The sequence below is a fragment of the Eubalaena glacialis genome, chromosome 4 (assembly GCF_028564815.1).
Source record: "Eubalaena glacialis isolate mEubGla1 chromosome 4, mEubGla1.1.hap2.+ XY, whole genome shotgun sequence".
Classification (NCBI taxonomy): Eukaryota; Metazoa; Chordata; class Mammalia; order Artiodactyla; family Balaenidae; genus Eubalaena; species Eubalaena glacialis.
This window is the reverse complement of record NC_083719.1, coordinates 176,565,784-176,590,511: the sequence shown is the minus strand read 5'-3', so window position 1 is coordinate 176,590,511 and position 24,728 is coordinate 176,565,784. Positions and strand designations below refer to the sequence as shown.

The following is a 24,728-nucleotide window of genomic DNA, read 5'->3' as shown; positions in this document are numbered from 1 at the left end:
AATGATATTTTCTTTTTCCGTTTTTAAGTCTGTTGGACCTATGGGTGATTAAAGTGTAGTTCTTTTTTTTTTTTAACATCTTTATTGGAGTAGAATTGCTTTACAATGGTGTGTTAGTTTCTGCTTTATAACACAGTGAATCAGCTATACATATATATATACCCCATAAAGTGTAGTTCTAATATGCAATTAGGCTTGGTATTTGTTGGGATTTTCCTACTGGCCTTGGGTGGCAGTTCTCAGATATCCTTAATCTATTATATATACTGTACCTTTATTACAGAAAGATCTTTTCTGGGTGGTGGTGAGTATAGGAACCTTTTTCCATTTTCCATACTATTAAACACTTGGAATAATTTTTTCTGTATGACAAAATTGTCATTTTGACAACCTATTTGACAAAATTGACAACCTATGACAAGGTTGTCAAAGGGTGTACATTCACGTAAATTATGTTTTTCCATTTGCTTCTTCATTCCTTCTGACTGGTATTTGGTGAAAAGACTTTGAAGAAGAGAGACTTGTGATAGGACAAAAAATCTAGAGTTGGAGATATCCTGCCTGTGAGTAATATTAGGACCTAAATTTTCCACAATCTATCCCCTTCGTGGTTCCATGTTAGAATTCACCAGTAGCGTCACCTGTGTGCAATTTAAAGGCAGATGAGAAGAAGGCATACTTCAGATTTTGGAGCCACCATGCTGGGAGAGAGACAGATACCTAGGAGGTTTGAGGACACCACCTTTCATCCTATTTTCCAGATTCTGTGCTTTTGTATTCAAGAGTATCCTCAAAACCACCACCAACTGTTTGATTTCTATTATCAGAAGTGTAGTTTTCCTCTGATGTCTTCACAATTCTACATCAAAATCTGTTAGAGTTTGAATTTTTCTGTGACGCCTCCTGTGTCCACTTGGAAAATAATTCAGAATTTCGTGATTTGGAGTATTGTTTTATTACCCTCTTCTGTAGATTATAGCTTCATCATGTCTAACTTGTGTAGGAAACACCTTATGCTGTTAACATTGCTAGTGAGTATGTTTTCCTGATTCACCATGACATTCACAATGGTGCAGCGATAAACAATGACATGGGAGTTTGCTGCATTGTGCAGTGGCTGCCTTGACCCACTCCTTCTATGTGAGAATAAGCCCCTTCCTCATATCAGGAAAAGTATGGGTGCTTTCTGTTACTTGTAGCTGAATATAATCCCTCTTTGTTTTCAGTTATGTTTGATTGTACATGATTAAAAGTATGTTCATTTTTTAGTGAAAGAAATAATTCTGTAGTTGTTTCAGAGAGAGATTTTATCAACTCTTTCCTAAGCTTTCGTATGCTAACAAATACTGTGGTTTTTCTTTCCTCAGAATATATATTAAAATACCCATTTAATTATGGATATTCAGATAAATTTGCAATTTTCTTCATTTAATCATTATATTTTTGCATTAGTATAATCATGTTCAAGTATTTTTTTCTCAGAGAAATTTTCCTTTTTTTGTAGTTAAAATTTTTGATTTGAAATTAATTTCTCATTCACTCTTAATACCAAAAATGTAAAAACTTTTCAGTGCCCTCCACCACTGACCCATAGGATCACACCTGTAGTCAAAGAGGGGAGTATAATGAATTTTATTAAGAATGAACACAGACTGCAAAGGACTGTGAAGTATAATAGCAACAGTATGCTGAAATGGACTTCTTATAGGATTTTGACTCTTGTTAGAGGATATGATTGCTATTTAAGCAAGCAAGGTGTTTTTCTGTATTGAATGCTGTGAGGAGGTAAACTTTTCTCTCATTGGTGATCATAATTGTTGTTTTCTAGAAGGTAAAAACGAGAATTAGAGCGAAAGTTTTTTCAAAAGACATTCCAGTCAGTCATATTAGTAAGAAAAGGAAAGTACCGGTCATTTTTATGATTTGGAACTTTTATCTTTTACCATTTTTAGAGGTAGTGTTACAAAATATCCATATAAATGTCTTGGTCCTTCATGGCCACTGAGTGCCTTGATGAAGGAGGTGTGTGACATTTTTCTTTTCAACAGGAAAAGACTTGGCCTTACAAAGAATACAGGCCAGCTCCTGGTCCTTTGGAACAGTTTTTGCCTTTCCTACTTGTTATGTAAACACTGATGTATTTCCTGAGGTACCATGCAGTACCTCAGTTATAATATATAAGTTTACTGTTTAGTATACTATGTAATATTTTTAATATTTCCGTTATGACTCAACTGAGGCCTATTAATTTAGGTAATTTGTGTCATTTCATGTAATGTCATAATTGAGTATAAAAGGAGATATGGGAAATTTTTAATGTTTTTTCCTTTAAGCAGGACGCCCCTCGTTTCGATGATCCACAAAGCCCACAGCGCATTTTGCTGTTCACAGGTTTCATTTCCATATGCTTAGACTTCCAGCACATTTTCTGGAAGCCTGGAAAATAAAAGTAACAACTTCAATTTTTATTAAAGAGCAGAGGAAATTAAATATTTTCCATGGTATTTAGTGTTAAGTAAAAACCAGGGGAGAAATATACAAGGACAGTTGTATGCAGCATAAGGAGTAGTAAAAGGGAAGGTTGTAGTGATATACACCTATGATATACACCACGATTAAAACACTCAGAATAACAGGAATAGAAAGAAATTTCTTAACCTCATAATGAACATCTGTGGAAAACCCAAAGCTAATATTTTTAATGGTGAAAGATTGGATGCTTTCATCTGAAGATATGGAACAAAACAAGGATATCTGGTCTTGCCACTTCTGTTTGAGAATGTACTAGAGATTTTAGCCAAAACTATTATACAAGAAAAGGCAATAAAATGCTTAAAGATTGGTTAGGAAGATGAAAAACTATTTCCATTTCCAGATGAGATATCTTCTATTCAGAAAAAACTAAAGAATTTTTAAAAGAAGTATTAGAACTCATTATTGAGTTCAGCAGAGTGATAATATACAAGATCAAAATATAATAATTTTTTTTTAGTGTATTTCTATACACTTGCAATGATATAATGAAACTAAGACATGAACTTCTAATAACATGAAAAGGAATAAAATAATTAGGAATAAATTTAGCAAAAGGAATACAAAATGAATACTCAGAAAACTACAAAGCATGGTCAACATAAATAAATGAATGTGAGATAAATGTGAAAACATCCTAATTTCTTGGATCAGAATATTTAACACTGTTGAAATGGCACTGTATGGTTTCATTGGTATGAGGTACCTAGAGTTGTTGAATTCCTAGAGACAAAAAGTAGAATAGTTTTTGCCAGGGGCTGGGCAATGGGAGAATGAGGACTTGTTGCCTTATGGATGTAAAAAATTAATAAACAGAAACCTAAATTAAATAGACCAGAAGAGAAGCTATCACACCCTATGAGGATAGCGGAGCCCAACAGAAAGGAGGACTTTCTCCTCTTGCCTCAAGATCTTGGCCAATGAGAAACTGTCATAACTCAGCCAATGAAAAGCCACTGTACTTTGAACCCTCAGTTTGCTCAGATCATTCTTTGTTTACTATAGCCCTCCCAACATCCTTTTCCCTTCTTTAAAAGAGTCCTCTCCTTGCTCCAGGGATCTTGCATGCCAAGGTTGCAGATCCCAAATTACAATTCTTTGCTCGTCCTGGATAAACCCATATTTTGCTGGAGAAATAACTGACAGTCTATTTGTTTATCTCAACATGTTTGTGGAAGATGAAAATTGGAGATTGGTTTCACAATGGCAATGTATTACATAGTACTGAACTATACACTTAAAAATGGTGAACATGTACATTTTATGGTATGTGTATATTACTACAATTGTAAGTAAAATTTTTAGGGCAAGAGAGTGAAAACACAACCCACAGAATGGAAGAAAATTTTGCCAATCTTATATCTGAAAAGGAACTTGTAATGAAAATATCTGGACATAACATAATTTATAAAAATCAAATAATTCAATTTAAATATGGCAAAGGATCTGAATACACATTTTTTCCAAGTAAAATACACAAATGTTCAAGGGCATATGAAAAGATTCTGGATATCATTCGTCATCAAGGACATGCAAATCAAAACCACAGTGAGATTCCACTTGACAACAATTAGGATGGCTAAAATTAAAAAGTGAGGCACGGGGCTTCCCTGGTGGCGCAGTGGTTGAGAATCTGCCTGCCAATGCACGGTACATGGGTTCGAGCCCTGGTCTGGGAAGATCCCACATGCCGCGGAGCAACTAGGCCTGTGAGCCACAATTACTGAGCCTGCGCGTCTGGAGCCTGTGCTCCGCAACAAGAGAGGTCGCGATAATGAGAGGCCCGCGCACTGCGATGAAGAGTGGCCCCCACTTGCCGCAACTGGAGAAAGCCCTCGCACAGAAACGAAGACCCAACACAGCCATAAAATAAATAAATAAATAAATAAATAAACCCAAAAGTTAAAAAAAAAAAGTGAGGCAATAAGTTTTATCGAGGATACATGGAGAAATTTGAACTCTCATATGGGGTGGAATGAAGATAAAATGGCGAAACTGCTCTGGATAAAGGTCTGGGAGATCCTCAAATATTAAACCTAGAATTATCAAATGACCCATCAATCCCACCTAGGTACATGCTCAAGAAAATGAAAACACATGTTTGATCAAAACATATATGAATTTTATAGTAATGTGATTCATAGTAAGCAAAAGGGAGAAACATCCAAATGTCCATTAACAGGTGAATAGATAAACACAACATGTTTTATCCAATCAGTAGAATATTATTCTGACACAAAACGAAGGAAATATTCACGCATAGTTGTCTCTTGAAGAAATTATGCTGAGTGAATGAAGTCCTTCAAAAGGCCATATATAATTCTTTTAAAATGAAAGAGCAGATATGGAAATAGAAAGAGTAGTGGTTTTTTAGGCTGGGGGATTGGAGGAGGAGGATAAGAAGATTAGCAGTGATAGCTAAAGGGCGGAGGAGTTTCTTTTTGAAGTAACAAAAATCCTCAAAAATTGTGATAATTGTGTGTATCTGCAAATATACTGAAACCATTAAAATGTACACTTAATGGATGCCTTCTAAAGTATGTGCATTATATCTCCATAAAGCTGTTCAAATAAATCAGTGCATGAAGTATTTTGCAATGTAAAAGAGTTTTGCAGTTCAATCTCTTGGGAAGCTATCACACCCTATGAGGATAGCTGAGCCCAACAGAAAGAAGGAGGACTTTCTCCTCTTGCCTCAAGATCTAAGATCTTGCCTCAAGATATAAGACTTTCCAGGTTAAACACATCCATCACCTCAGTCACCTTTATTTTTGTTTGCATGGTGAGTATGCTTAAGATCCACTCTCAGCAAATATCAATTGTACAATACAGTGTAAGTATCAGAATCATCATGTTTTAATCTTTAGATGCAATTTTATTAGTTATATTTCAATAAAGATGGGGGGCAGGAAGAGTTTCTAGGTGCATTCCAATTTTAAGTACAATTTATAGTTTTTCTTCTGTCAGTGGAAATAGGAACACAATTGCCTTATATATATATTATAGCTGTTGACATTTCAAGGTTTTCTAGGCACACAGGGAACACTGATCTAAAATAAATTTCCTTCCAATGTAAAATGTACACCTGAGAAGTTAATGCACACACCTCACAGCCTGTGGTTTGACTGAGATTTGTCCTGGCACCCAGCTGACTGATTCAGACCTCCTACCAGAGCCAAGTGCGCTGGGATTAGGTACCTTAAGTACTTAATGAGTGGGGATGGGGCAGGGATGGGTGGACGGTTCAGCGCTGTCAAGGACCAAAGATGAAAATGGAGCCGGCCCTTTACTACAGACGGTGAGTTCACATTTAAGTGTCTGCGTTTCTTAACAAGAAGCACAGCTCCACGAATGGCCATACAGCCTTACACCAAGCCCTTGAGCCCTGGTGGACATAAAACCTTGTTCCAGGCAGGGCAGGCCGGAGCCATCCTCTTATCTGTACTTGCTCCGTCTTGAAACTGAATCAGGAATTCCAGTGCACGAGGAACTGCGGAAGATAGCAGAGGCAATCCCGGGGAAGGAAAAATTTCTGCCACAAACCAAACGTGCCAGGCGGGGACAGGTCCCCGCCCAACCGCGGAAAGTGGTTCCGCTGACTCAGGCTTCCTCCCACAGGCTGTCACTCAGGCATGAGGGGGTGTGGCACTGGGACCTGTCCAACCAGGAGGCCGCTGAGGCAGGTGGGCGGGGCGACGCGGCGCACCGGCGTGGACGTCGGTTTTTCCCACCGCGTAGGGCTGGCGGCTTACCTACCCTTCAGGGTGTTTGGTAGCGCTTCCGTCTCTTCTGTTCTGCTCTGGTGGTTGGAGTCGAGGGAAGGACGCAGGAAGACCTAGGAAACCTCGCAATGGCGAGTGTGCTGCCCCGGGGAGCGGAGACGGGGCGGAGGGACTGGTCGGAAGCGCCCGGAACCGGCCTCTTCGCGGTTAACTCCGGAGTCTGCGGACCTGAATCCACCGGGAGCGCCGCGCGGACCTCAGTCCCCTCCGATTCGCAGCATGGGGGCTGAGCCGGCAGCCGGGACCCGGTCCATGCGGGTGGCGTCTTCAGCCCGACCCCGGAGCCTCTCTGGGCAACTCTGCACCCGCAGCCCCGTGTCTCTTCCAGATTGTGCGTTGACCACGGGGAGGGTCATTAAGGGACCATTCTGTTTACTATAGTAGAGAGACCAACTATAATGTCCCTTGTCCTTTTAGTTTGAAAGAGGTTTTCATTTTTTATGGATTACAAGTTTATATCCATTACTGTTTAAAGGATCAGATCTTGCAGTCGTTTCCTTTGTAGAAAAGTGTAAACTCCGAAGGGAGGAAAGTATCTCAGGACTCCCTGCCCGCATATCCTCCTCCACTCTTCCGCTGTTAACTCCAGCCACCCTCAGATAACTAGTTTTGATTACTACTTCGTCATCCTTTTAGTGTTTCTTTATACACAAACAATCCAGTACGAATGCCTGTTTTTCTTACAGTTTTTGTTCTTGGAATGATTACTTGGGATCGGCATATTTGATGTTTGACTACTGAAAGTTAAGCCTTACCCCTCCCTTTTCCCCTGGTGCTTCTTACCTGGACGGGCTGATAAGAAAGCCTGGAGGCTCCTGCCCTGTGAGCTGCTGTTTGCTGCGGTCTCCTCCGGTGCCCTGTGCTGCCCTGTATTGCATTGTTGACCCCACCAAGCCTGGGTTGTATACACGGAGAACTCCGAGTTGGCAGTTTCTGTTAATCCCTTGTACTTTGGGAGCAGGAGTATGAGAATGGGGCCCTCCTTCCAGTGGTCCTGGGTTGATGTCTCAGCTGGAACCTATCTGTGTTTAGAGGGAAGGTGTGACTGAAGCTGGGTTTGCCCAGACATTAGTGTTGAGGGGAGGACTGGGGGAGTAGGAGGAGAATTACACCCTGTGAATGAGGTGAGTCCAAAAGACAGTCACTACTTAAAGGGCCGTTATTTCAGAGAAAGTGAAAGAGAAGAGACAGGGAAAGGCAGCCAGTAGGTGGTGAGATTCCAGAAGGCTAACCAAAACTTTTATTTATTTATTTATTTATTTATTATTTATTTTTGGCTGTGTTGGGTCTTCGTTTCTGTGCGAGGGCTTTCTCTAGTTGCGGCAATTGGGGGCCACTCTTCATCGCGGTGCGCGGGCCTCTCACTATCGTGGCCTCTCTTGTTGCGGAGCACAGGCTCCAGACGCGCAGGCTCAGTAGTTGGGCTCACGGGCCTAGTTGCTCCGCGGCATGTGGGATTTTCCCAGACCAGGGCTCGAACCCGTGTCCCCTGCATTGGCAGGCAGATTCTCAACCACTGCGCCACCAGGGAAGCCCTCACCAAAACTTTAAAAATAACTTTTAAGAGGCTGTTGCCCCTTCATCTATTACAACAAGGATCCTTACCCTCTGGGTTATGATGGACAACACCCACTGTCTCAGTTTGGCACTGCAAAGAGATTAGTTCAAACCCAACATAATTGAGTTCCTTAAATTCTATAAAGCAGTCAGTGTCATGAGGAGGCCTCTAACCCTGCTGGCAGTGATGGGAGGCTCTCTGGAGGGGGCCTTAAGTTGACCATAGGCTTCTGATGCAAGGCACTGCCTAGGTCCCATCTTAATAAGCTATTAAAGCTGTAATTGTCTCCATGTACTGGGATCTCTTAAAAATAGAGGGCTCCACTGAGGTGCCTGTTAAGGCTTTGGTACTGGAAAGACCACCCCAGTCAGCTCAGACTGACTACTCACACCTACTTGTTATATGATGGAGCTAAACCTTGGCCCTCTGGCTTATGCCTCCGGTGGAGAGATGACATTTCTTTCTACAGTCCTTTGAAACACGCTGTGGTGGTGGAGGAGCTATTGTCTCCAACACCTTGTTTCCCTGGGTAGTTGCTTGGGATTAACTGAATGCACAGGTCTGGGGAAGTGCATAGACTAAGGATGACAGTACACCCTGAGGTATTGTCAGGGTGTATTGGAACTCAGTGGAGAGTTGCTGCCCTTCATCCCTCAATTGGGACATCCTTGGTAGATAAGCACACCCATGGTTCATCACACCTAGGGAAAAATCAGGAAGTCCTCAGGGGTGAGCTGTACAGATCTGTCTTCTTCTTTTGGTGTAGACTTAAGCGTTTTTAGATCAGTTTTAGGGTTAGAGAAGAATTGAACAGAAATTATAGAGAGATCTCACATAACCCTTCTCCATCCGTACAGTATTCACTGTTTTTTAAATCTTGTAGGACTGCTACATTTGTTAGAATTGCTGAACCAATACTGATGCATTAAAAGTGCACAGGTTGTATTAGTGTGGACCTTTTGTATTGTGTTATGTAATGTATGGATTTGGCAAATATACAATGTGTCCATCATTTATGCACATGTAGTGTAATTTTACTTACGTAAAAATACTCTGTGCTCAACCTGTTGATTCATCTCTTTCTCTGACCCTCAAATCCTTTAAAACCAAAGCCAAAAATCTTCACAGCCAAAGATCTTTTTACGGTCTCATGCTTTTGTTTTTTCCAGAACCTCATATACTTGGCACCATACAGTATATAACCTTGTTAGATTGGCTTCTTTCACTTAGCAATATAAGCTTCCTCCATGTATTTTCAGGGCTTGATACCTCATTTCTTTTTATCACCAAAGAGTATTTCATTGCACTGATCATTTATTTATTAGACTCTTGAAGTATATCTTGCTTAACTCTAACTCTTGCCAATTATGAATAAAGCCTCTACAGATTTTTGTGTACAGGTTTTCTGTGAACGTAAGATTTGAATTCATTTGGACAAATAGCAAGGAGTGTAATTGCTGAATCTTACTATACATAATAGTATATTTTTTGAAAGAAAGCTTCTGTCTTTCATTGTTAGGGTACCAATTTCCTTTCACCTCAGCAATGAATGAGGATTATCTTCGCATCTTCACCAATATTTGCCGTTCTGAGTATTTTGAATTATAGCTATTTATAAGTGTGTCGTGATACCTCGTTGTTGTTTACTCAATTTCCCATTGACATTTGATGTGGAGTATGTTTTCATGTAGCATATTTCTTTTTGGTGTGTCTTCCTTGGGGAGCTGTTTGTTCAGATCTTTTGCCCATTTTTTTTTTTTTTTAAAACATCTTTATTGAAGTATAATTGCTTTACAATGGTGTGTTAGCTTCTGCTTTATAACAAAGTGAATCAGTTATACATATACATATGTTCCCATATCTCTTCCCTCTTGCATCTCCCTCCCTCCCACCCTCCCTATCCCACTTCTAGGTGGTCACAAAGCACCGAGCTGATCTCCCTGTGCTATGCGGCTGCTTCCCACTAGCTATCTATTTTACATTTGGTAGTGTATATATGTCCATGACACTCTCTCACCCTGTCACATCTCACCCCTCCCCCTCCCCATATCCTCAAGTCCATTCTCTAGTAGGTCTGTGTCTTTATTCCCATCTTGCCACTAGGTTCTTCATGACCTTTTTTTTTTTTCCTTAGATTCCATATAAATGTGTTAGCATACTGTATTTCTTTTTCTCTTTCTGACTTACTTCACTCTGTATGACAGACTCTAATTCCATCCACCTCATTACAAACACCTCCATTTCATTTCTTTTTATGACTGAGTAATATTCCATTGTATATATGTGCCACATCTTCTTTATCCATTCATCCGATGATGGACACCTAGGTTGCTTCCATGTCCTGGCTATTGTAAACAAAGCTGCAATGAATATTTTGGTACATGACTCTTTCTGAATTATGGTTTTCTCAGGGTATATGCCCAGTAGTGGGATTGCTGGGTCGTATGGTAGTTCTATTTTTAGTTTTTTAAGGAACCTCCATATTGTTCTCCATAGTGGCTGTATCAATTTACATTCCCACCAACAGTGCAAGAGTGTTCCCTTTTCTCCACACCCTCTCCAGCATTTATTGTTTCTAGATTTTTTGATGATGGCCATTCTGACCGGTGTGAGATGATACCTCATTGTAGTTTTGATTTGCATTTCTCTAATGATTAATGATGTTGAGCATTCTTTCATGTGTCTGTTTGCAATCTGTATATCTTCTTTGGAGAAATGTCTATTTAGGTCTTCTGCCCATTTTTGGACTGGGTTGTTTGTTTTTTTGTTATTGAGCTGCATGAGCTGCTTGTAAATCTTGGAGATTAATCCTTTGTCAGTTGCTTCATTTGCAAATATTTTCTCCCATTCTGAGGGTTGTCTTTTGGTCTTGTTTATGGTTTCCTTTGCTGTGCAAAAGCTTTTAAGTTTCATTAGGTCCCATTTGTTTATTTTTGTTTTTATTTCCATTTCTCTAGGAGCTGGGTCAAAAAGGATCTTGCTGTGATTTATGTCATAGAGTGTTCTGCCTATGTTTTCCTCTAAGAGTTTGATAGTGTCTGGCCTTACACTTAGGTCTTTAATCCATTTTGAGTTTATTTTTGTGTATGGTGTTAGGGAGTGTTCTAATTTCATACTTTTACATGTACCTGTCCAATTTTCCCAGCACCACTTATTGAAGAGGCTGTCTTTTCTCCACTGTATATGCTTGCCTCCTTTATCAAAGATAAGGTGACCATATGTGCATGGGCTTATCTCTGGGCTTTCTATCCTGTTCCATTGATCTATATTTCTGTTTTTGTGCCAGTACCAAACTGTCTTGATTACTGTAGCTTTGTAATATAGTCTGAAGTCAGGGAGCCTGATTCCTCCAGCTCCATTTTTCGTTCTCAAGATTGCTTTGGCTATTCGGGGTCTTTTGTGTTTCCATACAAATTGTGAAATTTTTTGTTCTAGTTCTGTGAAAAATGCCAGTGGAAGTTTGATAGGGATTGCATTGAATCTGTAGATTGCTTTGGGTAGCAGAGTCATTTTCACAATGTTGATTCTTCCAATCCAAGAACATGGTATATCTCTCCATCTATTTGTATCATCTTTAATTTCTTTCATCAGTGTCCTATAATTTTCTGCATACAGGTCTTTTGTCTCCTTAGGTAGGTTTATTCCTAGATATTTTATTCTTTTTGTTGCAATGGTAAACGGGAGTGTTTTCTTAATTTCACTTTCAGATTTTTCATCATTAGTATACAGGAATGCAAGAGATTTCTGTGCATTAATTTTGTATCCTGCTACTTTACCAAATTCATTGATTAGCTCTAGTAGTTTTCTGGTAGCATCTTTTGGATTCTCTATGTATAGTATCATGTCATCTGCAAACAGTGACAGCTTTACTTCTTCTTTTCCGATTTGGATTCCTTTTATTTCTTTTTCTTCTCTGATTGCTGTGGCTAACACTTCCAAAACTATGTTGAATAATAGTGGTGAGAGTGGGCAACCTTGTCTTGTTCCTGATCTTAGTGGAAATGGTTTCAGTTTTTCACCATTGAGGACAATGTTGGCTGTGGGTTTGTCATATACGGCCTTTATTATGTTGAGGAAAGTTCCCTCTATGCCTACTTTCTGCAGGACTTTTATCATAAATGGGTGTTGAATTTTGTCGAAAGCTTTCTCTGCATCTATTGAGATGATCATATGGTTTTTCTCCTTCAATTTGTTAATATGATGTATCACGTTGATTGATTTGCGTATATTGAAGAATCCTTGCATTCCTGGAATAAACCCCACTTGATCATGGTGTATAATCCTTTTAATGTGCTGTTGGATTCTGTTTGCTAGTATTTTGTTGAGGATTTTTGCATCTATGTTCATCAGTGATATTGGCCTGTAGTTTTCTTTCTTTGTGTCATCTTTGTCTGGTTTTGGTATCAGGGTGATGGTGGCCTCGTAGAATGAGTTTGGGAGTGTTCCTCCCTCTGCAATATTTTGGAAGAGTTTGAGAAGGATAGGTGTTAGTTCTTCTCTAAATGTTTGATAGAATTCGCCTGGGAAGCCATCTGGTCCTGGGCTTTTGTGTGTTGGAAGATTTTTAATCACAGTTTCAATTTCAGTGCTTGTGATTGGTCTGTTCATATTTTCTATTTCTTCCTGGTTCAGTCTTGGCAGGTTGTGCATTTCTAAGAATCTGTCCATTTCTTCCAGGTTGTCCATTTTATTGGCATACAGTTGCTTGTAGTAATCTCTCATGATCGTTTGTATTTCTGCAGTGTCAGTGGTTACTTCTCCTTTTTCATTTCTAATTCTATTAATTTGAGTCTTCTCTCTTTTTCTCTTGATGAGTCTGGCTAATGGTTTATCAATTTTGTTTATCTTCTCAAAGAACCAGCTTTTAGTTTCATTGATTTTTGCTATTGTTTCCTTCATTTCTTTTTCATTTATTTCTGACCTGATCTTTATGATTTCTTTCCTTCTGCTAGCTTTGGGGTTTTTTTGTTCTTCTTTCTCTAATTGCTTTAGGTGCAAGGTTAGGTTGTTTATTCGAGATGTTTCCTGTTTCTTGATGTAGGCTTGTATTGCTATAAACTTCCCTCTTAGAACTGCTTTTGCTGCATCCCATAGGTTTTGGATCATCGTGTCTCCATTGTCATTTGTTTCTAGGTATTTTTTGATTTCCCCTTTGATTTCTTCAGTGATCACTTCGTTATTAAGTAGTGTATTGTGTAGCCTCCATGTGTTTGTATTTTTTACAGATCTTTTCCTGTAATTGATATCTAGTCTCATAGCGTTGTGGTCGGAAAAGATACTTGATACAATTTCAATTTTCTTAAATTTACCAAGGCTTGATTTGTGACCCAAGATATGATCTATCCTGGAGAATGTTCCATGAGCACTTGAGAAAAATGTGTATTCTGTTGTTTTTGGGTGGAATGTCCTATAAATATCAATTAAGTCCATCTTGTTTAATGTATCATTTAAAGCTTGTGTTTCCTTATTTATTTTCATTTTGGATGATCTGTCCATCGGTGAAAGTGGGGTGTTAAAGTCCCCTACTATGATTGTGTTGCTGTCGATTTCCCCTTTTATGGCTGTTAGTATTTGCCTTATGTATTGAGGTGCTCCTATGTTGGGTGCATAAATATTTACAATTGTTATACCTTCCTCTTGGATCGATCCCTTGATCATTATATAGTGTCCTTCTTTGTCTCTTGTAATAGTCTTTATTTTAAAGTCTATTTTGTCTGATATGAGAATTGCTACTCCAGCTTTCTTTTGATTTCCATTTGCATGGAATATCTTTTTCCATCCCCTCACTTTCAGTCTGTATGTGTCTCTAGGTCTGAAGTGGGTCTCTTGTAGACAGCATATATATGGGTCTTGTTTTTGTATCCATTCAGCCAGTCTGTGTCTTTTGGTGGGAGCATTTAATCCATTTACATTTAAGGTAATTATCGATATGTATGTTCCTATTCCCATTTTCTTAAATGTTTTGGGTTTGTTATTGTAGGTGTTTTCCTTCTCTTGTGTTTCTTGCCTAGAGAAGTTCCTTTAGCATTTGTTGTAAAGCTGGTTTGGTGGTGCTGAACTCTCTCAGCTTTTGCTTGTCTGTAAAGGTTTTAATTTCTCCATCAAATCTGAATGAGATCCTTGCTGGGTAGAGTAATCTTGGTTGTAGGTTTTTCTCCTTCATCACTTTAAGTATATCCTGCCACTCCCTTCTGGCTTGCAGAGTTTCTGCTGAAAGATCAGCTGTTAACCTTATGGGGATGCCCTTGTGTGTTATTTGTTGTTTTTCCCTTGCTGCTTTTAATATGTTTTCTTTATATTTAATTTTTGATAGTTTGATTAATATGTGTCTTGGTGTGTTTCTCTTTGGATTTATCCTGTATGGGACTCTCTGTGCTTCCAGGACTTGATTATCTATTTCCTTTCCCATATTAGGGAAGTTTTCAACTATAATCTCTTCAAATATTTTCTCAGTCCCTTTCTTTTTCTCTTCTTCTTCTGGGACCCCTATAATTCGAATGTTGGTGCATTTAATGTTGTCCCAGAGGTCTCTGAGACTGTCCTCAGTTCTTTTCATTCTTTTTTCTTTATTCTGCTCTGCAGTAGTTATTTCCACCATTTTATCTTCCAGGTCACTTATCCGTTCTTCTGCCTCAGTTATTCTGCTATTGATCCCATCTAGAGTATTTTTAATTTCATTTATTGTGCTTTTCATCGTTGCTTGGTTCCTCTTTAGTTCTTCTACGTCCTTGTTAAATGTTTCTTGCATTTTGTCTATTCTATTTCCAAGATTTTGGATCATCCTTACTATCATTATTCTGAATTCTTTTTCAGGTAAACTACCTATTTCCTCTTCATTTGTTAGGTCTGGTGTGTTTTGACCCTGCTCCTTCATCTGCTGTGTGTTTTTCTGTCTTCTCATTTCGCTTATCTTACTGTGTTTGGGGTCTCCTTTTCACAGGCTGCAGGTTCGTAGTTCCCGTTGTTTTTGGTATCTGTCCCCAGTGGCTAAGGTTGGTTCAGTGGGTTGTGTAGGTTTCCTGGTGGAGGGAACTAGTGCCTGTGTTCTGGTGGATGAGGCTGGATCTTGTCTTGCTTGTGGGCACGTCCACGTCTGGTGGTGTGTTTTGGGGTGTCTGTGGCCTTATTATGATTTTAGGCAGCCTCTCTGTTAATGGATGGGGCTGTGTTCCTGTCTTGCTAGTTGTTTGGCATAGGGTGTCCAGCACTGTAGCTTGCTGGTCATTGAGTGAAGCTGGGTCTTGATGTTGAGATGGAGATCTCTGAGAGATTTTCGCCATTTGGTATTACGTGGAGCTGGGAGGTCTCTTGTGGACCAGTGTCCTGAAGTTGGCTCTCCCACCTCAGAGGCATAGCCCTGATGCCTGGCTGGAGCACCAAGAGCCTTTCATCCACACGGCTCAGAATAAAAGGGAGAAAAAATGGAAAGAAAGAAAGAAAGAGGATAAAATAAAATAAAATAAAGCAATTATAATAAAAAATAAGAAAAAAAATTATTAAGAATAAATTTATTAAGAAAAAACTTTTTTTAATTTTTAAAAATAGATTTATTAATTTTTTATACTAAAAATAAGAAAAAAATTATTAAGAAAAAATTTATTAAGAAAAAAATTTTTTTTAATTTTTTAAAATAAAAAATATGAAAAAACTTATTAAAAATTTTTTTTTAATTTTTTTAAAAATAGAAAATAAGGAAAAAATTATTAAGAAAACATTTATTAGGGAAAAAAAATTTTTTTAAGTAAAAAAAAAAAAAAAAAAAGGACGGACCTAACCCTAGGACTAACGGTGAGAGCAAAGCTATACAGACAAAATCTCACCCAGAAGCATACACATATACACTCACAAAAAAAGGAAAAGGGGAAAAGTTAATATATCCTGCTCCCAAAGTCCACCTCCTAAATTTGGGATGATTCGTTGTCTATTCAGGTATTCAACAGATGCAGGCACATCAAGTTGTTTGTGGAGCTTTAATCCGCTGCTTCTGAGGCTGCTGGGAGAGATTTCCCTTTCTCTTCTTTGTTCATACAGCTCCCGGGGTTCAGCTTTGGATTTGGACCCGCCTCTGCATGTAGGTCGCCTGAGGGCGTCTGTTCCCCGCCCAGACAGAACGGGGTTAAAGGAGCAGCTGATGCGGGGGCTCTGGCTCAGTCAGGCCAGGGGGAGGGAGCGGTATGGAGGAGGCGGGGCGAGCCTGCGGCGGCAGAAGCCGGCGTGACGTTGCAGCAGCCTGAGGCGCGCCGTGCGCTCTCCCAGGGAAGTTGTCCCCAGATTACGGGAGCCTGGCCGTGGAGGGCTGCACAGGCTCCCGGGAGGGGCGGTGTGGAGAATGACCTGTGCTCGCCCACAGGCTTTTTGGTGGCGACAGCAGCAGCCTTAGCGTCTCATGCCCGTCTCTGGGGTCCGCGCTGATAGCCGCGGCTCGCTCCCGTCTCTGGAGTTCGTTTAAGCGGCGCTCTGAATCCCCTCTCCTTGCACGCCGCGAAACAAAGAGGCAAGAAAAAGTCTCTTGCCTCTTCGGCAGCTGCAGACTTTTTCTCGGGCACCCTCCCGGCTAGTTGTGGTGCGCTAGCCCCTTCAGGCTGTGTTCACGCAGCCAACCCCAGTCCTCTCCCTGGGATCTGACCGAAGCCCGCGCCTCAGCTCCCAGCCCCCGCCCGCCCCGGCGGGTGAGCAGACAAGCCTCTCGGGCTGGTGAGTGCTGCTCGGTGCCGAGCCTCTGTGCGGGAATCTCTCCGTTTTTCCCTCTGCGTCCCTGTTGCTGTGGGATCCGCGCTGATAGCTGCGGCTCGCGCCCGTCTCTGGAGCTCGTTTAGGCGGCGCTCTGAATCCCCTCTCCTTGCGCGCCGCGAAACAAAGAGGCAAGAAAAAGTCTCTTGCCTCTACGGCAGCTGCAGTCTTTTTCCCGGACTCCCTCCCGGCTAGCACCGAAGCCCGAGCCCCAGCTCCCAGCCCCCGCCCGCCCTGGCGGCTGAGCAGACAAGCCTCTTGGGCTGGTGAGTGCTGGTCAGCACCGCTCCTCTGTGCGGGAATCTCTCCGCTTTGCCCTCCGCACCACTGTGGCTGCGCTCTCCTCCGTGGCTCTGAAGCTTCCCCCCTCTGCTACCCGCAGTCTCTGCCCACGAAGGGGCTTCCTAGTGTGTGGAAACCTCTCCTCCTTCACAGCTCCCTCCCACTGGTGCAGGTCCCGTCCCTATTCTTTTGTCTCTGTTATTTCTTTTTTCTTTTGCCCTACCCAAGTACGTGGGGATTTTCTTGCCTTTTGGGAGGTCTGACGTCTTCTGCCAGCGTTCAGTGGGTGTTCTGTAGGAGCAGTTCCACGTGTAGATGTATTTCTCATGTATCTGTGGGGAGGAAGGTGATCTCCGCGTCTTATTCTTCCGCCATCTTGCCCCTCCGCCCATTTTTAATTAGGTTGTTTTTCTTCTTACTGTTGAGCTTTAAGAGTTCTTTGCATCTGTTGGATACCAGTCATTTATCAGATAAATGTTTTGCAAAGATTTTTCCTACTCTCTGACTTGTCTTTTCATTTTCTTAACACTTTTCTTTCTCAGAGCAGGAATGTTTTCATTTCAGTGAAGTGAAATTATACTTTTTTCTTTTACAGACCTTGCATTTGGTGTTATATTTCAAAATTCATCACTAAGCCCAGAGTCACCTACATTTCCTTCTGTATTATTTTCTAGGAGTTTATTACTTTTGCATTTCACATTGAGATCTATGATGTGTTTTGAGTTATTTTTGTGAAATGTGTAAGGCCTGTGTCTGCATTCATTTTTGTGTGTCTGTGTGTGTGCATGTGTTTTATGTGGATATATGTTATTTCCAGTGCTATTTGTTTAAGAGGTTCCCTTTTCATTTGAATTTCCTTGCCATCTTTCTCCAAGTTCAGTTGAATACATTTGTGTGGGTCTATAGGAAAGCAACTGATTAACCCTCAATCTCAGTCTCTTATTGATTTCAGGAGCTATCTCTTTCATTGTGGGTTCTTTCAGATGTTTCACAGGGATAATCATGTTATACAAATAAATGTTATAGATTTAGCTACAGGATTCATGAAGATGTTCATTCTCAGGAAGTGAAAGTTCCCTCTGTTAGTAGTTTGTTTTCATAAATGGATGTTGGATTTTATCAAATTCTTTTTCATTTTCATTTCGCCCTTTGTTCCTTTCTGATATTTGTACTTTTTGTCTTCCTTCTTTTCTTAGTTATCTTGACTAGATATTTATTTATTTATTTATTTATTTAATTTATATATTTATTTTTTAATAAATTTATTTATTTATTTATTTTTGGCTGTGTTGGGTCTTCGTTGCTGCACACAGGCTTTCTCTAGTTGCGGCGAGCAGGGGCTACTCTTCGTTGCGGTACGTGTGCTTCTTATTGCAGTGGCTCCTCTTGTTGCAGAGCACGGGCTCTAGGCACGTGGGCTTCAGTAGTTGTGACACGAGGGCTCAGTAGTTGTGGCTCATGGGCTTAGTTGCTCCGCGGCATGTGGGATCTTCCCGGACCAGGGCTCGAACCCATGTCCCCTGCATTGGCAGGCGGATTCTTAACCGCTGCACCACCAGGGAAGCCTGACTAGATATTTATTAATGTTATTAATCTTGATAAAGAACTAGAGTTAGGGAATTCCCTGGTGGTCCAGTGGTTAAGGCTTCTTGCTCCCAATGCAGGGGGCCTGGGTTCCATCCCTGGTCAGGGAACTAGATCCCACATGCATGCTGCAGCTAAGAGTCCACATGCTGCAATGAAGATCCCACGAACTGCAACTAAGACCCGGTGCAGCCAAATAAATAAATAAATATTTAAAAAAAAAAAAAAAAAAGAACAAGAGTTAAAAATTTTTTTCTCCATCGATATCCCACAGTTACCTTACTTTTTTTCTAGTATTTATTATTTCTTTTATTCTGTTTACTTTGTGTTTCATATGCTCTTCTTTTTATCGTTTCCTAAGGTACATGCTTTTACGTTATTGTTTACACATCTTGGTGTTTTTCCAGTGTATTTGTTTTATGGCATAAATTTCCCTCTAGGCACTGCTTCTGCTGCATCCCACATCCTTTGACACATTATGTTTTCATTTCATTTAGTTCAAAATAAATTTTATATTTCTTGAGACTTCTTTGACCTTCTGTATTATTTTGAAGGGTGTTGTTGAATCTCCAGGTATTGAGAGGTTTTCCAACTCTTGCTGTTATTGATATCTAGATTAATTGCCTTTGAGGTCTAAGAGCATAGTTTGTATGGTTTTTCTTCTTTCAGATTTGTTAAGGTATGTTACATATCCCAGAATGTGTTCTGTCTTAGTGAATGTTCCATGTAAAGTTGAGAAGAATGTGTATTCTGCCCTTGTTGCATAAAGCATTCCATAGGTTACAGTTAAGTTGAGTTGTTTCATAGTGCTTGTTCAGCTCAACTCTGTCCTTCCTGATTTTCTGCCTGCTGAAATTTATAGCTTGTGATAAGGGGGTGTTCATGTACAATTATAATAATGGATTCATGTATTCCTCCCTGCCTTCTTCATGTCTTTCCTTAAGTACTTTGCCCCTTTGTTGCTATGTATGTACACATGAAGGATTGTTATACCTTCTTGGAGAATGGACCTTTTTGTCCGTATGTAAAGCCCCTTTTTATCGCTGAGTTTTCCTTGGGCTGAAATCTGCATTATCCGAAATTCATATACCAATGCCAGCTTTTTTTTGATTAGTTTTGGCATAGTGCATTTTTCTCTATCCCTTTACCTTTCATCTACCTGTGTCTTCATGTTTATAATAGGTTTTTTGTAGACAACATATAATTAGTTTTTAAATTCTGATATTACTGTATTTGTCTTTCACTTGTATTGAGACCATTGATGATTGAAATGGTGATTAATCAGTTGGATTAATATCTACCGCACATTCTCCTGTTTCTATTTGTTGCCCTTGTGCTTTCTTTCGTTTGCCTTCCCCCTTTTTTCTACCTTCTCTGGCTTTAACTGAGCATTTTACCTGATTCTTCATTTTAATCCTCTCTTAGCCTATCAGTTACACATTTAAAAAAATTTTTTTTGGTGGTTGCCCTTGAGTTTTTAGTATATATTTAGAATTAGCCCACGTCTTCTGTCAAGTAACACTATACCTCTTCATTGGTTGTACAGGTATCTCATACCACACTATTCTCAATTCCCTCCTGTCTTAAGCTTACTTATCCACAAGGTTTTCATTACCAGTGTCATTGTTGCTAATATTATTTTACACAAAGTCTTATCTGTTATGTATGATAATATTAAAGATGTTTATTTATTCCTCTCCTAATCCACCTTCATCATTTGTATTCTTTCTTATGAATTTTGAACATTTTGTTTCAAAGTAGATGTAGTAATGACAAATTCCCTCAATTTTTGTCTCAGAAAGTCCTCAGTTCTTCCTTGTTTTTTAAGGATAATTGTCCTTGATGTAGTATTCTTAGGGTGGTTTTAATTTCAGAACTTTAAGCATTTCAATCCACTGTGTTCTTGCTTGTTTGTTTTCTGAAAAGATGTCCAGTTTAATTCTAATTTCTCTATACCTGAGGTCTGTTTCCCCCTCTGGCTTCTTAAAATACATTATTTTTGCATTTGATTTTTCTCTAGTTAATGATATACTTTAGTCTTCTTTTTAGGTGTTTTCGTGTTTAGTGTTCACTGAGATTCATGGATCTACAGTTGCTGTCTATCATTAATTTTAGAAAAATCTCAGTGATTGTTACTTACATCTTCCGTTTCTTTCTATCTCTCTTTTCCTTCAGTTATTTTCATTATGTGTGTTTTTAATCTTCTGTTAGAAAAAGTTATGCTAGGGTTTATGGATAGTGTGTTCTATCTGTTTTGTTCCTTTTGTCTTTGCATTACACTATGGTGAAACATTTTTTTTCAGTACAGGCCTTAAGAACAGAATATTTGTGGCATATTTCAAACCGTCTTTATTTTCTCTTTCCCAGTTCCAGAGACACCAGTTTGCCTTTTGAAGTCATTGGTCTCATGGCTCTAGGAAGACTTTCAGATGTTTTCATTCTCTTCTAGTAAGATTGAAAATCACAACTTTTAGGTTCAAAAATTCCAGAGTGTAAGTTGGCCAGGCAGCAGCTAGCGTGGCTGCTCAGGAAACATTAGGTCCTGCAATTGCAGAATGGAGATCGTATGTTGTTTTGGAGGAAACCACTGATGAAACCTTTACATATTTTATAATCATGGACAAATTCACCATCAACCCATATGAACTTAAGTGAACTCGCTCGCAATCTGTAGCTCTTAACCTGTTCCTCAAGGGAACAGGGTTTGATCAGAAAGAGCTTTTCTGGCTATTATCTCTGTATGTGTTCTACAGTTTGGCTGGAACAATCCCTGAGGCACATGAGTGGAGGGATTTTGTGGTCTAAGTTGTTATTCCTTTTTCCTCGGGTCTGAGCTCTAAGTTTAGAATAACCTTCTAGCTGCATGAAGTTATACATAGAGAGAAGGGAAGAACACAGTCTGTGATCATTATTGCACAACTTAAAAGCAGTGCTTCCTCACAAAGAGATTTACATTCAGTCAGGTGCATCTAATTACTTCTAAAGGCCTGGAGGACTTTGGAACAGTGGGGCCAGCTGGGCTTTGGTAAAAGTTTTATTTCTACAGTTCCCCTGGACTCTCATGTTTGGTGATAGGACTAGGAAGAAAAGCTTCCAGTTCTCCTCAGGAGACTCATTCATTGAAAACTCATGCAGATTTGACCCTCTTCCTCATGGAGTGCTATAAATGGTGGATAATAAGGGAGAAGGTGAAAGAATTTTCTCACACAAAATCAATGTTTTAAAAATGATATTTGTTTCACTTGTATAGCATTTCTGTCGTTTCCCAGCAATCTGTGGGCTCTACCATTAATGAGATATAAGTTATCATGTGATCACAGAAATAATGTGTAAATAATTTCCATGTGTTCATGATGCCGTTAAATTTACGAGGAAGCATGGAGAGAATAAGTTTCTCATGATCAAGTCATAGAATAACTCTTTGGAAACAACAGATTCATAAGTAACCTTACTGTAAATGGAGTATAGATGTCTAGTGCTGTCAGTCTCATGCATCTTACTGTACACATATTTTGGGTGTTTTAGGACTCATTGGCTATTGAGGATGTGGTTGTGAACTTCACCCTGGAGGAGTGGGCTTTGCTGGATCCTTCACAGAAGAAACTCTACAGAGATGTGATGCAGGAAATCTTCTGGAACCTGGCCTCAGTAGGTAAGGATGGTGACGTTCTTTCACCTAGTCAATTAGAGAACAAATGCTTTGTGCTACTTGACATTGTTCTAAGATGTGGAATTGGGGAAGGGAGGATGTTGGGATATCAACTGGGCTTGGTCACCCTAAACAATGGACATAGAATCAAATAATTCTTATTAATTTCTAATATTTTGGAATAATTTTTTGGGTCTGCATTTTAGGAAAAACATGGGAAGATCATGACATTGGAGATCAGTACAAAAACCAGGGGGGAAACCTAAGGTATGTCACACTCACAATACAAAGCATTGTCTCAAGTGAGAATCCTGGTAAATTATGAAATTTTAAAAACCAGCAAACAAAACAAATAGCCCCTTCTTCAAATTTGGTTCTTCTTAGAAAATTTCTACCAAAAACATTTTCTTAAATGTGACATAAATGTTAGGTGTTTGCAAAATAGTTCACTTGCAAATATTATTAATAAACCCTATATTTGAATATCACTTTTAATAGTAGGAAAGGTGAAGTCCCATTGCAGTACATTCAGTATATTCAATTTCTAACAGTTCACACAAGGTGGAAAACCTATACTATTCCTATAAATCATAATAAATACAAGAAATATAAGATCAATAAAGAAATCATTAGAAATGTGCTTTTCAGTTTTCACAGAAGTCCTATGGTAGAGAGACTCTCTGAATGTAAAGACAGTAGTTCCTGTGGAGAACACGTCAGCCTTATTCCATCTCTCAATCTGAAGAAGAAAACTACTGGATTAAAACCATGTGAATGCAGTGCATGTGGAAAAGTCTTCATGGATCGTTCATCCCTTACTAGACACATGAAATATCATATTGAACATGAACCAGGAAAGTGTCAAAAATATGGTGACAAGCTATATAAATGTAAGCACTGTGGTAAAGCCTTTAATCATTTCACTTCCTTCCTAATGCACAAAAGAAGTCACACTGGAGAGAAACTGTATGAATGTAAAATATGTTCCAAAGCATTGAGTACTCTCAGTTGTCTTCGAAAACATGAAAGAACTCATACTGGAGAAAAACCCTATAAGTGTAAGGCATGTGGGAAAGCCTTCACATGGCTCATAACCTTTCAAAAACACATGATAACACACAGTGGAGATGGACCTTATAAATGTAAAGAATGTGAGAAGGTATTCATTAATCCCAGTTCTCTTAAAATACATGAAAGGAGTCACACTGGAGAGAAACCCTATCAATGTAAACAATGTGGCAAAGCCTTCAGTTATTACTGTTCCTTACGAGTACATGGAAGAACTCACACTGGAGAGAAACCCTATGAATGTAAACAGTGTGGAAAAGCCTTTAGTTGTCATGAAAGCATTCAAACACATGAAAGAATTCACACAGGAGAGAAACCCTATCAATGTAAACACTGTGAGAAAGCCTACAGATACCACAGTTCTCTTCGAACCCATGAAAGGAGTCACACTGGAGAGAAACCTTACCAGTGTAAACAGTGTGGAAAAGCCTTTCGATGTAAACAAACCTTTCGAGCACATGAAAGGAGTCACAGAGGAGAGAAACCCTATGAATGTAAGCAGTGTGGTAAAGGCTTCAGTTATTTCAGTTCCTTCCGAATGCACAAATGGCATCACACTGGAGAGAAACCATATGTGTGTAAAACATGTTCTAAAGCATTGAGTAGTGCCACATCTCTTCGAAATCATGAAAGAACCCACACTGGTGAAAAGCCCTATGAGTGTAAGGAATGTGGGAAAGCCTTCACCTGGCACAAAACCTTCCAATATCACATGATAACACATACTAGAGATGGACCTTATAAATGTGAAGAATGTGAGAAAGTATTCCTTAATCCTAGTTCTCTAAAAATACATGAAAAGAGTCACACTGGGGAGAAACCCTATCAATGTAAACAATGTGGTAAAAGTTTTAGTTCTCAAAAAGGTTTCCAAATGCATGAAAGAACCCATACTGGAGAAAAACCCTATGAGTGTAAAATATGTGGGAAAACCTATACATGGTACAAAACCTTCCAATATCACATGATAACACACACTAGAGATGGACCTTATAAATGTAAAGAATGTGAGAAAGTGTTCATTAATCCCAGTTCTCTTAAAATCCATGAATGGAGTCACACTGGAGAGAAACCCTATCAATGTAAACAATGTGGTTTAAGTTTTAGTTCTCAAAAAGGTTTACAAAATCATGAAAGAAATCACACTGGAGAAAAGCCCTATGAATTTAAGCAATATGGGAAAGCATTGTTTGTTACCAGTTCTTCTCAAAGACATGAAAGGACTCACACTAGAGAGAAACCGTATGTGTGTAAAACATGTTCTAAAGCATTTAGTACTCACAGTTCTCTTCAAAATCATGAAAGAACCCACACTGGAGAAAACCCCTATGAATGTAAAATATGTGGGAAAACATTCAGTTCCACCTATGTTCAAGTGCATGAAAGAACTCACACTGGAGAGAAACCCTATCAATGTCAGGAATGTGGGAAAGCCTACATTTCTCTGTCAAGCATTCGACGGCATATGAGACTGCACACTGGAGAGAAACCATATAAATGTGAAGAATGTGGGAAAGCCTTTTTTTATCACAGTAATTTATGA

General features: G+C 39.4%; 1 protein-coding gene across 1 annotated transcript in view; it reads left to right on the top strand.

Annotated features, from left to right (window-relative positions):
• LOC133091242 (zinc finger protein 791-like) overlaps positions 1–24,728 on the top strand; it is a 27,357-nt gene extending 2,629 nt beyond the window's left edge. Inside the window, exons 2-6 of the mRNA XM_061190309.1 lie at positions 21,994–22,120; positions 22,324–22,384; positions 22,775–22,989; positions 23,245–24,294; positions 24,544–24,728. Of these exons, the coding sequence (XP_061046292.1) occupies positions 22,087–22,120; positions 22,324–22,384; positions 22,775–22,989; positions 23,245–24,294; positions 24,544–24,728 (1,545 nt within the window). The 5' untranslated portion in view covers positions 21,994–22,086. The remainder of the gene's footprint in view (positions 1–21,993; positions 22,121–22,323; positions 22,385–22,774; positions 22,990–23,244; positions 24,295–24,543) is intronic.